At 53.2% G+C, this 16,619-nt stretch overlaps 1 protein-coding gene across 1 annotated transcript in view; it reads right to left on the reverse strand.

The window, feature by feature from the left end:
* Positions 1–2,008, reverse strand: part of LRRC75A (leucine rich repeat containing 75A) — a 30,771-nt gene extending 28,763 nt beyond the window's left edge. Inside the window, exon 1 of the mRNA XM_062592279.1 lies at positions 1,484–2,008. Coding sequence (XP_062448263.1) covers positions 1,484–1,741 — 258 coding nt within the window. The 5' untranslated portion in view covers positions 1,742–2,008. The remainder of the gene's footprint in view (positions 1–1,483) is intronic.
* Positions 2,009–16,619: the final 14,611 nt, after the last annotated feature.

A 16,619-nucleotide genomic window follows, 5' to 3' on the forward strand; every position in this document is an offset into this window, starting at 1 on the left:
CAGCAGGATGCGATTCCCTCGTGCTGGAGACCGTTTCTGACCGCTCCGAGGAGCAGCCTCGAGGCACGTCGCTCCGGCTGCTATTCACGTTTTTGGGGGATTTTTTTTGTTTTTTTGCCTTTTTAAATAAAAAGAAGCCTGCTTTGCATCTCAGCGCTCGCAGGGCTGCTCGCCACCCGCGAGCATTTTGCAAACGCTAATTAATCCTTCCGACAGCCCGTAAAGGCGATGGCGTCGCTCCCGTTCCCCCGGGGGAGACCCCGGACGGCGCTGCGAGATGCGAGAGGCCGTCTCGGCTCCCGCACTGCGGCTCTGCGCCCCATCTGCCTGTGCGTCCTGGTTATTGTACCCGACATTTTTGGGGGGGGACAAGAGGACTATATAAAACTCTGCTAAAACGAGCCCCCCTCGTCCTGCCAGCGCCTGGCCCGCCGGCTTTCCCAGGCGCCTTCCCGCAAGGATGCCGAGCGCCACGGCCTGCCCCAGCGGCTGCACCGCTGCCTTTCGGGAACAGGGCACGCGCGTGCCGGGGAAAAAAAGCGCCTTATTGCACCAACCCGAGCGAGTCGTGGCAGAGCTTTGCAGAACGGCAGCACAAGACGAGCAGGAGCAGCCGCGTTTCTACGTGGACGGACTGACACGCAGCTGATCTGCAGAGCAAAGCAAGCAGCCTCCTGACGCACGGGGAGGCTGCGAGCGACGTCTCCCCGCGTGGCAGAAGGGGTTACGCCGAACCCTCGGGTGCCTCCTGCCTGCACGGCCCCTCGGCTGGAAACCCGAGCTTGGCGACGCTGGCCCTGTTTTTATTTTGCCTGGAAAACTTGCTGGTTTTCAGAGCCCAGCGTACCCGAGAGCCTTGGAAATTCCCAGAGTTTTAGCCTTTCTGTCACCTTCTATCAGTACAAAAGGTTAAGCGATAATTTGCCGAACGCAGAGCTCGGCTCTTCGGCCGCCTCTGTGTTTGCTCCGATCAGCGTGTCGTCGCGCTGCTTCCCGGCTAACGCCCAGCCCAAACAGCCGGGCACACGGAAAGGTCTCGGCCTCTGGCTATTAATTCCCCGCTTTTGCACAGGGTCTCGCACCGCGACTTCTGCAAGCCCGAGGCAACGCGAGCAAAGCCCCGCCGAGCGCCGAAGGAGCAAGGTAAGAAGCGAAGCTGCCAACTGTTGGGTACCTGAAAAGAGCCGATTCTCAAAAAAAGAAAAAATAAACCCAAACACCCTGCTGCCTTCGCTTGCCTCGAGCGTCGCAGCTCGGCTCTAACCACCGAACCTCCCGCGAGCCGAGGGGGAACCCGCGCGAGCGCCGGCGAAGGAGCAGAACGCCGCAGCAGGCCCCCGGCGGGCGCGAGGACCCCGCGCCGCCCCTTAGCCCTTCTTCCCCCCCCCCCCCAAATTACGCCCCGAAATTCAGACCCGTGTAGAAGAAAATAAAAATCCAACCAACCAACCAAGCGATCGGGCTCAGCTCTGCGCGGCCTCACCTGGCGCAGGTGCCGCAGCAGCTCCGTGGCCTCCTCCTGCCTGCCCTGCTTGGCCAGCAGCAGCAGCTCCTGGATCAGGCAGATGCGCCGGTGGTAGGGGGGCAGGCTGCCGCCCCCCCGGCCGAACTTCTCGCCGGACTTGGCCACCAGGGAGGCGAGGAAGTCGCCGCGGTCGCGGGGGGGCAGCCGCTTGCGGGGCGGCGGGGGGCTCTCGGCGGGGCCGCCCGGCGGGCAGCCCTTGGTCTGCCGCGTGCCCATGGCGTGGGAGGGGGGTCCCGGGGCGGGAGGGGCTGCACGAGGGGGGAGCGCAAGGGGCTGCGCTAAGGAGAGCGGGGGGGGGTGCCCGGGAGGGGGGCGCACAAGGCGGGGAGGGACGGGGAGGATGCGAGGAGGGGTCGGGGGGATGCAAGCGGGGAGCCGGGAGGATGCACGAGGGGCCTGGGGGGGCGGCGGGGAAGGAGGGTGCCCGGCGAGGGGGGAGAAGGGTGCACACGGGGGGGGCGCACAAGGGGGCGGCTGGGGCCGCCTAGCAGCGGCGGCGGCGGCGGCGGGCGGCGGCGGCGGCGGGGGGGGGCCCCGGCGGCGCGGCGCGGCCGCCCCCCCGCATGGCAGCGGCGGGCGGGACGCGGCCCCCCGCGCCCCCGGCTCGCTCCGTCTCACGGCAGCCGGCGGGCGGCGGCGGCGGGCGGCGGCGGCGGCATCGGGGCGATGAGCGCGGCCGTGCTCAGCGCCGCAGAGCAGCGGCGGCGGGGACCGCGGCGCGCCGCCCTCCCGGAAAGCGCCCCCGAAGCAGCCTTCGCCTCTTGGCCTTCCTCCTCCTCCTCCTCCTCCTCTTCCGAGGGGGCTGCGGTCCGGGTGCCGCCGACGTCCGAGCCCCCGCCCCGGGGCTGCAGCCACGACTTGGGGGCAACTGTTGCGCGGCGCGGGCGGGCGCGGGGCGCGGGCAGCGGGCGGGCGGGCCGGGGGCGGGCCGGGGGCGGCCCCGAGCCCCGGGCGCCGAGGCCGGGCTTGCGGAGGAAGCTGGAGCCGGACGGGGCTCTTCCTTCCTCCCTCCGCCGCGCCGGGGCTTGCACCGCGGGGTAGGGGTGCACCGTGGAGGGGGGGAGCACGCTGCATCGAGGGGCTGCCCCGGGGGGAGATGTTGCAGCAGGGGTTGCGCCGGGGTGGGGAGGGGGAAGATGCTGCACCGGGGCTCGGCTGCTGGCAGCTCCCCCCGGCGCAGCCCCCCGGGGGCGGCCCGAGCAGCGGGTTGTGCTGTGCAGCCCCAGGAGGGACCCCGGGCGGTGTCTGCTGCCCGGCCGCTGCGGGGACGCGGTCCGAGCCGGGGAGCCGCCGGCCTGCCGCACGCCATCCCCCTGTCCGGCCCTGCGCCCCGCTGCCCAGCCGGGATTATATCCTGGATAAAACGCTTAGCTCTGGTACCTGGCTGAGCTTATCTGCGGGATAAAGCGCCGGGCTGAGGCCACGCAGGAGCCCCTGGCCTGGCGACACGGCCGGGGGGGGTCGCACCCCGCCGTTGCCCCCTGCCCGGCCAGCGTCCCCCCTGCAGCAGCTCGACCCTGCAGTGCTGGGGCAGAAACACCAGAAACGCCAAAGGCGCGACGCTCCTGGACGCCCGCGACCCCGCTGTGCGTGCCGCCGCTCCGGGCGAGCCCCGGTCCCCCCGGGGCGGCAGGCGCGCTGCCGGCGGGCTCCGGCGCGGGGTAGCGCTCTGTGCTGCACAGGGACTGCTCAGCTGCCGCAGGAGGAGCAGCTAGAGGAGCATTTTGCAACTGCGTTAGAAATAACCCCAAAGTAACAAGTGCAAGGGTGCAGGTTTGCATCCCTCTTTCCTACACAGCGCGAACGCACACACGCGCACACAAAGATTTTGTGGCGTTGATGAATAAAAGGCAGCTTTCTTGCACGTGCAGAAGGCTGCAGGCCCGCGTAGTCATTTCTCGCGCTCAAAAGGCAACCTGCTGTACCGAAACGTGTGTGCCCGGACCGGGAGCGCTGTGCAGGGTCCCACTCACTCTGGCTCCGGTACAGAGAGCCGTGGTGCGTGGGATCAAAAGCAGCACATGCCTCTGGCTCTATCTTATACTATTGCAATGAGTTAAAAGCCAAATTTCGGTGGTATCAAGTTAAGCCACACAGGGAAAGGCACAGCAACGAGGTTTGTAGAAAGTGCCATTTTGTGTCAACCAGAGGCCTCACCCGGCAGGAAATCGCCCCCGAGACCCTGGGGAGAGCAAGTAGTTTGCTGATGTGAGAGCAGGAGGAAGGGGGGCCGCGCGGCCCTGCTGCCGGCCCGAGCCCGCTCCCAGCAGCGTTTCCCCCGCTGATTTCGCCTGCTCCCTCTGAAGGGATCCGTCCTCTCCATACCTACAGCAAGGCAATAGCACGTAACAGCGTCGAGCGACCGAATGCTGCTCTGACCCTGCAAGACGCTGCGAGCCAGCCCAAGGAGCATCAGCCAGGCGTGGAGCGGGAGCAGCTGCCCGCCTGCGCTCTGCACGGGGCACGTCCGCCTCTATCCTGTCCGTGCACCAGCTTGGAGCAGGGATTACCAACAGTTTCCTTCTGTTGTCTTACAAACAGTTTTCCTGCTGTTCTGCGGCACTTTGCAGCCTTATAAGAAGAAAAGTTACTAGTGCTAACGGCTCGGGATCTGATCTTCTAAGACCTTACCAGGCTGAACGTCTTGACATTTGACATAGGGAGTCGAACACAGCCCCTCGCTGCTGTTTCCCCAATTACAAGCATGCTGTTCGCATCCAAACCCCACCACGGGAACGGGTGGCTTTGACCGGATGCACCAGGAAGACGCCAATATCTCTGCACCTCTCAGTGCCCATCCAGCAGGCCAATGCGGATTTGCATCGGTGGGAGACCGCTGTCTCCCTGTGCCCATCCCACTGGGATTCAGACGGAGCAGACCACCCATTCCTATGTAAACTCAAGCTAAAAACCCGCTTTCTTCGCTTCCCCTGCCCAGGAGGAGAGGGAAACGCAGCCGCAACGAGCGGCGCAGGGTAGAGCCACATCCCGGCGAAGGAGCTGGCTTTGCATGGCAACCATGGCTCTGAGTAAATAAATAAAAATCAACCTTTGCACTTATGACACTGTCTGTCCGCAGGGCAGATAGTTTATCTGCTGCTCCCAATCAGGTTTATTTATAGCACCTAGGACAAAGCCAGTAAAAAAAAAAAAACTCAGTGCGGCGCGTACTCTCGTTACATCAGTGTGGAGCGAGGGGGGGGATTCGTTAGCCACACGTGGCAGCGGCCGCTTTTCATGCACACGCACAACTTTCCGTGTGTGCTCGACCCGCCCCTGCACGAATCCAGCACACCCAGTGCTGAGAAACCCGACGCCGGCGCCTCCGCGCTGCGAACCCTGTCGCTCCTGCCGCTCTCAGCAGGCTCAGCCTTGCTCTTTAGCTCTTTTGACCGGTGAAACACTCTGCAAAACTCATTATTGGCTCCTCGGCCCATGCACGTTTTCCGCTTAGTGCAGATGTGTGCAAACTGCAAATTAATGGATGTTTGTCCAAGGGAGTTTGCTTTCTTTTCACTCCGTCCATGTGCCTTATGATATCTAATGTTAAGGGTGTGTTAGAAAAGTCCACTGCTTTAAAAGGAAATAACTGCAGACCATGAGCCTGTGGAAGAGAGCTTTTTCTCCTCTCCCACAAAACTCAGATTTAAGAATGTTCTCATTTTCGCATCAAAATGAAACTAAAACTTTTCAAAGCGTTACGCAGAGGCCAGGAAACTTCCATAGGACGCGAGTCAGTAACCTGATGTAATAAGCTGGCACGTAGGAGATCCAAATGCAAATACCTGAAAACAGGGACAGATGGTTTCAGTTCCCTAACATCGCAGGTGTGTGGACCCATCACCAAATTTTTGTCTGCTTTTTGCATGCCCACACAGATATCTTTGGTCTTGAATCAGCCACTGATAAAACTAACTTCCTACTTCCAGGAAGGGCTGTTTTTACCAGAAGAGCTGCATTCACATATTCACAAACTCACACGGCATCAGTGTTGCGGCGTGCCTAAGGCGGAAAACCACCCTTTGAACTCAGGTTTTGACCAGGACTCCAATCCTAAACTGGAAAATCCACTCCATTCAAAAGTGGGATGTTCCTCAAAACACCCATAGATCAGTGTTTTAGAAGACACCCTCACCATCCTGTCTGCCTTCAAGACCCCTCAAGCCCCACGTCACCCATCACACCTGGGGGGTTGTGACTTCTTGCTCACCCAGCAGGTTTTCGGGAGGTTCCTGGCCATTCAGCTCTGTGTCTCAAGCTCACAGCTACTGCTTCTCCAATACGTGGAGCAAAAACAAAAGCCCTAATTCAAAGGACAGGTTTTAATTTTGCTTCTCAGTGTCCGCTCTCAACGTTTAACCATTTTATCACCCCCAAAATCTGTTGCATGAGCCAGAGCTACTGATCTTTGCCAGATGTGCCAGCCCGAAGACGTACTTCGTGCAGGCTGGAAGAACGTCAAAGCACGGCGGGGCTGAACACAGCCACCACGCTCGCACGCACTCGGAGCACCAACCGCCTTGTCTAACTCTGTCCCTAAATTTTCAGGAAGTTCAAACCTGAACTTTCACTGGGACCAGTTTCTGCTTTCCATTTCTTACCAGATTACAACTCTCTTGTTTTAGAGGGCCACACACGACTTGTTGATTTTTCCTGATAGCGATGGCAATCAGGATTAATTTTAAATGTCAGTGTCAGATCCAGGTTAGTGCTACTCACTGCACGGAGCAGACTAAACTCCCTATTAGAAATATTATTCTAAATTAAAGGAATCCCCGAGTTAATGAGGTTTCCTTGCTTACTGCACAAACAGCCTTGCTTTGAGACACCACCAAATCCTGCAAGAAGAGAGCAGTCGATCTCAACACAGGGTCTCTGGGGCAGAAGGCCAAATTGAAAAAGGTGATTTTGCAAGAACAAAAGGCTAGCTATATTCTCAGCTTTACTCAGTTCAGGTTTGACAAGGCACAGCAGCGAGACAGCCTGGAAGGGCCTTGCGAAATGCAGCAAGACATAACTGCAGATGAACTAAACTCCAAGATAAATGGTGCAATATAATTATGAGAACCATTACATGCACTGAGAGATGTTTTGAAGGAGAAATGAAAGGATCTCACATAGAAGTAATTATGTTTCCTGGGGGCATAGATGAAGTTTTCCCATATTCACCTTTGTTTGAATTCATTCCCCCTGTTTGGCTTAAATTAGAAAAAAAGCAAATGAAATGAGGGGAAAAAAAAAAACCCTTTCATCATCCCCCACAGCAAAGGAGAATGTGCCCTAAGCAGCCGGAGAAATATTGATGCAGTATAGAGGGAAGCCTTCCTCCTCCTCCTCCTCCCTCTCACTGCCTGAAAGCTGGTCTGACTCGGAAGGTCTCATTAGCTGGAGAGCAGACAGAGCACTGATGGGGAGGGAAAACCTCCTCCATCACTGGTGTGCTTAAAATCCAGCTCCGAATGACCAGCAGGCGTTGCTGGGTGCCTTTCTTAACGTGCATGTTATCGTGTACCATCTATTTCCACTTCAGTCACAGCCATCACGGTCGAGACTACAGCGAAAGGCCGGTTTAATTACAGGTCTTGGCCCAACCCTTACCAAGCTGAAAGCAAGCTCTGCATCGCCTGCAGAAATCTTCTGCATCTTCCGTTTTGGTAAAGGACTCGATAGCGCAAAAAATAGGGAGAATTTGTCTGAGGACTCATCTTTCTCCCACCAGCGCTGGCTTAACGCTGCCTTCGCAGCAGTAGCTTTGACAGGCAGCTGTTAGAAACCTTCTCGCTGACATTAAAAAGCCCCCAGGTCCCCGAGAAAAAAACACGAGCAAAGCCCATGCCCCTCTGCCAGAAGGACGCTAGTCAGACAAGGAGGAAAACCAAATGGCAGAGACTGCGGCGTTTGCCCGGAGAAGGCGCCCGAAGCCCTGGGAAAGGCGCTCCGAGAGCACCTACGCCCGGCGGCTGCCGGTCTCCCCGGGACGTACGGAGAGCACGGGAGAAACGCAGACCGCCCGCAGCACGGAGCTGCCAGAGCCCCCCGGACCGCTATCGGCCAACCTTTCTTCTGAGTTATTAACTTACTACAGCTTAATACTTCTATTACATAAAAAAAAAAAAAAAAATGTAGCTACGCAGGTGTTTTCAGAGGAGAAGAAACACCATCGCAACCCCCTCTCTTCCGAGCAACGCTGCTGTCGCAGGAGGAAATCAGGATTTCTCATGCAATAACCGTGGCCAAACCGGTTAATCTCCAAAGCCCTCCTTTCGCTTACTTCTGAGGACTGCCTCTGTAAAACCACGCTATATTACCACCCCGGGAGCCCTTCAACAGGCCCTTTCTCTCCTTCTCCGGCCCAGGGGACAGCACGCGAGAAAGTCCTCCGGTTGCTCAGGCACAGGGCTTTGCTACGTAAAAAAAGACTCGCAGAAAGCGGGTATCAGCTTCCCTCGCCCCCCCTTCCCAGGAGGAGGTATTCACCTCCCAGAGAAAGCAATACCTTGGGTTTTGCCACGGGCAAGCATTTAATAATTTAGTCTCACCGGAAGAGTAGAGAAACGTTTGTTAGCTGGCCAAAGCGTTTTCTCAGTAAAAAGGGATTTACCGTACGGGTGCTTGCACGTGTCAGGCCCGCCGGCGCTGGCAGGATAAATCCTTCTGCACCGAAAGCGGACGCTTTTCTCCGCGTCGGAGAGGAGCGGGGACTAACCTGCCTGCCCTCCACGCTTGGGTGTCAAACACGCGTGTGGATTACTCCAGCCTTGGGTTTCCCAGGTGCCTTCCTCACCCCCAAGCGCCACCTCTCCCCTCCCCGATTCCCCACGCAAAATACGTCCAAACTCAAACCCGTAACCCGGGGAGAACGGAGAACCGCTGCCGGAAGGGGCACCGCTCCCCTTCGCGTGGCGGCCGCAGCTGCTTTCCGCTCGACGGGCTGCACGCTGTGTTTATAAAAGCGGACGACTGTTTACACGCTGCCCAAAAGTTGTTTAGCAAGCGGCCGAGGCTGCCAGGAGGGCCTTGCTAAATGCTTTTCTGGAGTCATCTTGCAAGCCTCCCTCTCCGCTTTCCCTCCAGCGCTTTGCAAAAAGGGGGGGGGGGTCGCGAAGGCCTAGAGAGCTTTTGGTGCTTCGGTTTGTAGGGGAAGCTATTCCCTTAAGACACTTTACTGGTAAAAAAAAAATGAACGTTTTTATTCAGAATTATCCTCGTGTGCTAGTCTGATTCGTCGTGGGGAAACTGCCAAGTCAAATAGAGGATTAAGGATCAGAACTGCCGGACTGTGCTCTTGGCTTTTTCCTGAAGCCGGCTTCACGCACCGCCACCGAGTCGCCTCCCGCCTCTGCTACCCAATCCTTAACGCGACCCTAATACGTCTCCACAGGGTTACGGTGTTTAATTCATCAATACCCGGGAACCGTTTCGAGGTCTGTGCATCGGGAGGAGAGCAGCGGAGTGCAGTGGCGCGCAGCGTAAATCGAAGGGCTCATCAGGACCCGCGGCCGCCCCCGCGGAGCCGGCGCTCTGCTCCGACAGCCTTTCCTCCCGCGGCGCTCCCGGGGAGCCGGCCTGGCCTGCGCGACTCCTCTGAGCCAGCGCTCACCGCTTGACTCACGCTCCTGATTACTTCCAAATGTTTCCCAGCATCTCGTCACTACACGAAAATGAACGTTTTGGCGCGGCAAACTCAATGCATCCCTGCTAGCCGATCAGCGTAAACACCCCGGCTCTGACCGCGCGCAACTTCTGGGACTAGAGGCCATGGATCACGACTGAAGTTTGCTTTATCAAAGCCATTTTGCACGTGCACGCGTCTCTGGATTACACACTCCATTTATTTATATCCAATGCCCCCTCAAGATTAAAGCTCGCTTGGTGGATGTAATTCCCAAGGGTCCCCGTTCCCTCCACCTACACGCCGAGCTCCTTTATCCCGACCCCGCTGCTCCGTCCGCAGCGTTTGCTGCTTCCCGGGGCAGAGCGCGGCACCTGAGATCAAGTTGCAGCTATTTGGCAGCCTCAGCCCTGCCAAATCGCCGCGCCAGATGCAGGGCGAGAGCGATGCCAGCCACGTTAGGCTTACAGACTTGCACGAGAAACTGCCAGCTGAACTCACGATGCCTCTTGTTTAGGAGAGGAGCAAAACAACCTCTACGCCACCGAGCTGCTGGGCAGGCGGTAGGAGGAGCCGAACTCCCGGGTTGTTTATCAGCAACAAACTGGTGCGAATCCTATTTGTGCAAAGCTGCTTAAGCGCTCCGGTTTTATTGAGCGCAGGGTCTTTTTGCTTTGCTTGTGGCTGGGGTTAGGCAGGTTCGGGGCAAGGGTCAGAGAGAGCAAGTTTGCAGCCTGCGCTTGTGATCAGCCTCGGGGCCTGAAGCTTGCATTTCCTGGAGGTTATAATTTTACGGCTCTCTAGGATTAAAACAAACAAACAGATGAACCAACTACTCTGTTACCTGCTATTCTACAGGGCCTGAAAGGAAAATGAGTGCAGATGGGAGGGGGAGGGCAACAAATAAATCCTCATAAGTTCATCTCCCGCTCGGACTGTGCATGTTCATCGACTAGCTCTGTCCTCAGTAAGCTGAGCTGTCAGCAGGGGCTTTATCTTGGATGAAGGAACTATTTTCAAAGCATTCAAAAGAGCAGAAAATTTAGACCAAAACGCTCAGTCACGGGAAGCTAACCTTGCACTGCAGAGCACAACAGAACAGTTTCGGTGTAATTGCAAAATGAAGCCTTATCTTCCTCATTTTAACTTCATTAAAGTTGAAAGAAATTATACATTTTTAGGGACCAGCAGGAGTAAGACCCACAGTACAGACTGCACCAAGATCTGAACTTTCCCAAAATCCAAAGCGAAGCTGCAATCCAGTTCAGATGCCATCTCTATCTGCAAAATGGTAAAAACTCTTCCTTTGAGTAGAAACAATTGAAGTTTTTTATGCATGCAGTTCAGCTCTCTCAAGCGTGGGGTAAAACTGACCTGAATCCAAGACTTGCTAGCCAGAGAGAAACTCCAACCATTGTTTTCTTTCCAGCACAGAGTAAAGGGTTGATACTTCAAAAACAATACTTATAAATAAAAGTTTTAATTTACTTATGCAAGGAAAGCTTTCCAATTTTGGAAACATCACTATTTCTTATCAGTTCACTGTGACAAAGTGACATGAAACCAAACAGCTGGGATCAGTATTTTCCTTTAATAAAACATTTTCTCCTGCCTCGGTTCTCCCCTGTCAGGGTCAGGCTCCTCGGCTGGATGGCATTCCTAAGCATCAACCTGGAACGCTGCCTCTTTGCACTGCACGAGGTATAAGTGTCTGGGCAGCCTCGTCCACAGGATAAGATGGGGAATAAACAGCAACTCATCACACAATGCACCAGCAGCAAAATTCAATTTCATTTCATTGAAATAATCAAATCTTTTGGGGTCACTTCAGCAAAACACACTAATCCGAGTCAGGCTGACCTGATCCACTATGATATATTCTCTCCTGATACATGTGCTCCCTTGGCAGAAACCGCAGACTTTTTTAAAGCCAATTTTGTTGCACAATCTCAACGGCTGCCCTCCATTCCCTCCTGTTGCAGTGGGGACCAGAGAGCCCCAGGGCTTTGCAAAACCAAGCACAACTGTAGATTAAACCAAAGTGAAGCATACAGGCAATAAAATAATTAAACTCCTTTTCCTTTCTCCCTGAGAAGGACCCCTACAGTGTAGACCCATGTGCACAGGAGCACCCTGCAGCCTCCAGGCAAGTCTCAGCCAGGGAAGCGGGACGAGTTGCTGACCCAAAGTCATGCCAACCCTTTGCCTTGAGCTAGCCCGTCCTCTCCCAAGGCCAGAGATGAACAACGTCCCAGCTGTGCCATTTCCCTGCCCATGACAGAGGCCCAGCGTACCGTTTCGAGCGCGTCTCAACGCAGCAGCGGTGCTGATGGCTCTTTGCAGACCACCTTAGGACAGGTGCCAAGTGCTGAGCTTGCTCATCTCCACTGAGGCCAAACCAGCCCTGCTGCATCCTAGAGTGAAACAGTCACCATGAGCAGAGTGGGCTCCATAGCTGTATTTTTCTAATTTGTAAATATTAGGCCAGTTCACCTCATTAATTACACCAAAGGTAACAAAGAGGGTGAAGTGGTTAATTAACCGGTGCTATAAGAGGATGGGTGAAGTCTTTTGCATAAAATCTTTGTTTCCCAGGAAGAGGGGGAGGGAAGAAACAGTTTAAAACGTTCCTTGGGATGTCTAAATAACACAGCCCAGATGGAAAATGTGTTCACAAAAGATGTTACTGTGTGCTAAACACAAAACAACTGTGTGGGAATTCAGAAGGGCAGGAACTGAAGTGAAACAGCTGAGGCAGTGCAATTCACAGCGTTCACACTACAGGTGATGCACACTCCTGTGAAATCAGAAAAGTAGCAGAAGCTGTTCCTTTTGTATGTTTTTTAAACAACCCAGATAGGATTATTTGCCTCATAATGACAAGAGGATGTAGGACAAGAAAATAACAGCACCAATCTTTTGATAAAGGCAAATGAAAGAAATTGCAACTTTCTTAAGGAAAAAAAATATCAGACTAGATTAGGCTGATGCAGGTAGACAGCCCTTTGCACATGGGAAATGTCAAAAGTTTAGGGCTGAGATTTTTAAGATGAAGTTAGACATCTTGCATCCATTTTGTAAGGGGGTTGGGTTGTTTAGCCTCTTCAGTTGGCTTCCAGAACATCTCAGCCTGGACACACTTGATCGTATCTCTTGTCAGTGCCCTTCAGTCTTTGTCTTTTGTGCCACCTCTCCAAGGCAACGTTCAGGAATAAGATCAGTTTGCATAACAGAGTCCCAGTCCCGGACCTTGCTTTGTAATCATTTTGAAAAGAAAAAACTAGCTGTGCAGGTGAGCAGCAAGCCAATATTCAGACCTGAAATCTGGCAAAAATTTAGAGCCTGTGCTGAAAAGCATAGATCTAATTTCCCTTTATTCTAGGGCTCCTCTCTGGCATTACTCAACATCTCAGAGATACTGTGTGCAAGAGGAATGCAAATGTGAAAGCGTCATAGCATTTAGAAAAATAATGTTTTTAAATACCATCTCTGGACTCACTCAACCTCAGAGTAATTAAAAACAATAACTGCCACCATTTACTAAAGTTAATACAAAAACTATCACAAAAGATCAAACGCTACTATTCAGGCCTTCATTACGCCGCTGCAGAGACACTCAATGCAGAGACTATCCTTCAAACACACACCATGTGCAACAGCTCCTCTGCAGAGTGAACACACTGCAATGCCCATACCAGCATTTCTACTGCCCTGGGAGATCATTGCAGACACTCGGTGATTTTCTTCTGAATAACGAGCAAGAATTAACCTACCAGAGGGACTACAACACGCTGCAGTTCTCAGCAGTATGGGCCTCAGCCCAGGGCTTGCTGAGAAGCCTGCTGTAATCATCAATGCACCTCTCGAGCAAGAGCCCCAAAACATGCAGCAAAGGAACAAATCAGAACAGATGAAGCTTATCCAAGTGCCAGATGGTAGCAGTCCAGACCAAATTCAAAGGCCTCTTCCACGCTTAGTCTTCTCAGCCCTAATCTAGATAAAAGGCCTCACTCCTTGAGCAAAGAGCTTACTTTTCTCAGTAAGAAGATGATGCTGTTAAATCTTGGCGAGCCAAAGGAATATCGCTAATCAGGGGAGGAGATGAGACATCCCAAGACCCAATTGTCTCAGATGTTGGACCTTGCCCTAAATGCTCCTGATATCACCCTTCTTCATAAGTGGGTCGAATTAATAGATGGCCTAGGACAGCCTACACCCAGCTCTGAAACTGGAGTCTTAGGAGAGCAACAACTCTTCCAAGCAATTCATGGGATTGTGGCTGGTTCAGAGCCCTGAAATAACTCCTTTGCCAATGTGTGTCTACATTTTCAGCCATTTCAGGCCTAGATTTGTAAGGATATCCCAGCCTGACTCCCAAAAGCCAGGCTAAGCTCACCTATAAGAAACCCACAGGAGAAAGCTAAGCATTGGAAAGCCAACCACATATACCAGATGGGCAGCAGTCTCACCAGGTTTTCCTGTGTTGTCACGTGGAAATGTCCTGGCTGTAAACAGGAGGAAAAACCTGTGAAAGCAAGATGAGAAATTCACTGTCAGGTTCCGGCTAGTCTCAGGCTTGTTATCAAGATAGCTGTCAAAATTACTAGTTGCATTTCTGATCCTGAGGACAGGATCAAAACCGGCTGTCTGGCAGCTGCAGATAAGTGATGAACAGATGGATGTGGTGGGGTGGACCACAGGGGGCACAAGGGAAAGTTATAGGCCTGAAAGTCCTAAAAGGCACAAGAGGAAAGAGAAATCAAATCGAAGTTAAATGCTGCTGCTCTCCCTGGCTACAACATCCTCTGCTGCTATAACCAGGAGTGCTTTGAATTCCAGCTGCTCCTGCAGAGAATGCTCTGAAACATCTCATTTTAGATTCAATCCACAGTGCAGAGCAGTAAACAGCCACAGCTCTAACCTGGAGAAGTCCTGCCTTATTTTCTGACAAACCCAGGGAGGTTTTACAAACCTCGCCACCCCTGAGAAGTCCTTCCTAAACATAACCTGCCATTTAATCAACATTGATATAGCGACTGCCACAAAACTACAGCAGCCGCATGCTAGCAGTCTTCCGTGCTGCTCGTATCCATCTTGTCCTAATCAGGGGCTCCCTCCATCTTCACAACAGTAAGGGCAGAGAGGTTTTATCGTTCTTCTGCAGACGAAGAACTGAAGCATGAGGCAGATTGAAGGAGAAGCATAAGGTGGCATGAGAAGCCTGGTTTCCAAAAGCCTAGATCGAGGTCTCTGTCAGATTTACCCTTCCCTGCATATATTCAGCTAAGCTTGTATCTTTTCCAGAACAGGAGAGCAGGTTCTTTTTTAATTTAAAAATCTAAACTGCAGAAATATGGCTATGCTTCTTACTCAGGGCTACTTTAAGATACACCTAGCTTTGTAAGGGGGTTCCTGACTAGAAACAGCAGCCTTAAATTGTTCATGAACAGCGGTTAGTCTCTCCACAATTTTTATTATGTGTCACGAATTTTAATAGGAATACATACAAAAACTAATTCCTCAGCACCAAAGCAACAAGACAGGCAACATTTGTACAAGGTGAACAGTGCTACTGTTCTTTTGTTTTGTTTTTTAAACGCAGTCATAGTAAAACAATAGTTTTGGTGGTGAGGGAGAGCATAACAGAGCTACCTTTATCTGCCGAGCGCCCTGACTGCAGCTTAGAAATCCTCTTAATCAGGCCCTACGCTGCAGCAGGGTATCCTGGTTTGGATGCTCAGTACCAGGCTGCCCAAGAAAACCGTGAACCTGCCCACTCTCATCTCACACGCAGCATTTTGCACCCCGGTCCTCCTTTTTCTTTATGTCAGTCTCTAAAATGCCTCTATTTACAGTCGTCCCTGTACAAGGCAGATCTTTGGTTCCCACAGGGAAGCGGATTAATGATTCACCCTCTGGTTTCAGCACCTCTGGAAGCACAAGAAATTAAATTGGGCTTCTCTAGCACATCCTTGGCATCTTCTCCCGGAAGGTTAAAACAAAAACAAAAGCAAGCACTTTCATTTGCCAGAACAGGAAGCAATCCATACTAACGCTCAGCATACTATTAATGGACAAGCTTGGGCAATGTGATGGATGGTCAGTCATTTTTAATGGAGCTTTTCCCATTTCCAGGAATTAGCTAGCTCACAGGCATGTTGTGGGTTGCATGGCAGCTTTCTGAAACAGCAAAAAACCCAGATGCTTGTGGTTGAAATGACCTATTTTGGATAAATGAACACAACAACCAATGAGGCACCAGCTCCCTGGCAGAGAGGCAGCATGGATAAATGCTTTGCAAAATATTTTTGCAACAAGGTACCATCTGGTTTTGCGATCAGTGGTGCCCTTACGCACGGGGACGTGTGTCGCACACAGCCCAGCTGGGAGGGGGCGGCAGGCACTAGGACCAGTGTTACGGAGCGTCCCTAGAAGGGACAGACTCCCGCTGGACAGACCTCCCCGCCAGGTAGCTGACTGTGCTCCCAGGCGGATATGACAGCTCTTGGAGACATCACACTTCCAGCGATAAGGAACATTTACAAGCTGCTCTCAGGAACTTTGGCAGAAACCTTTTGCTACCAGCAAGCGTCACAAGCTTTCTGCCATCCCTGAGTCACGTCACAGGACTCGCGTCAAGAGTGCCGGTAGCAGCCGCTACTCCGTTTACCAGGCTCCTCAGCCACACGACAGCGGAGCTCTCCGTGCCAAAAGCTCCTAGAAAGGCAAGACCGTGACTGTACACAAGCAGCTTTTGAAGATCCTCTCCTGAGAGATGCTCTCAGTGCAAAACACATTATCATCCTGTCCTAAGCGTGGCAGCTTACAAAGACCTGAAGGCATAAATGTGTCCAAGTCTCGCTGGCGCATGGGAGCAGGGGCTGTGCTTCTCACAGCTCTGGGGTTTCTGATCTGCAAGGTCAATGCACAGAGCACACCAGCTGCTCAAAGCAGGATGAACCATATACGTAGCAGGACTCAACACTGCCAGAGACCTTGGTTTCACCAAATTGCTGTTGCCTGTGATTGTAACCAACAACCCTCTCCTCATGAGGCAGCTAATTCCTGCAAGTAAGCCTTTGCCAGACCTGTTCCCATTCCCTTCAGCTCCCAAAGGCTAACACTTTCCACACCTGAATAAAGACAACTCAGCTCTGATATGATGCAGTTAAGATATTCTCATGACAGACAGATCAGTGCAGCACCAGATGGGCTCCAAGGACTTAGCGATCATGACAGTTTAGCAGAGATCCCAGCAGCAGATGGCAGGGAACGGTCGAAGCCATCCTCTGCGCAGAGTGCTCCTTCTCCTGGGGAGCATCACCACATCCCCTAGAGCTCTCTGTCTCCTCGTAACAGAGGTTTATTCACATCAAGGAATAGCGGCCTGGACATATTTACAGGTCAGCTAAAAACTTCAGCTCAAATTGATCTATCTGCAGCCATGATGCCACAAATGGCTCAGGCAGAAATCTCAACACT

This window comes from Rhea pennata, chromosome 20 (genome assembly GCF_028389875.1).
Source record: "Rhea pennata isolate bPtePen1 chromosome 20, bPtePen1.pri, whole genome shotgun sequence".
Taxonomy (NCBI): domain Eukaryota; kingdom Metazoa; phylum Chordata; class Aves; order Rheiformes; family Rheidae; genus Rhea; species Rhea pennata.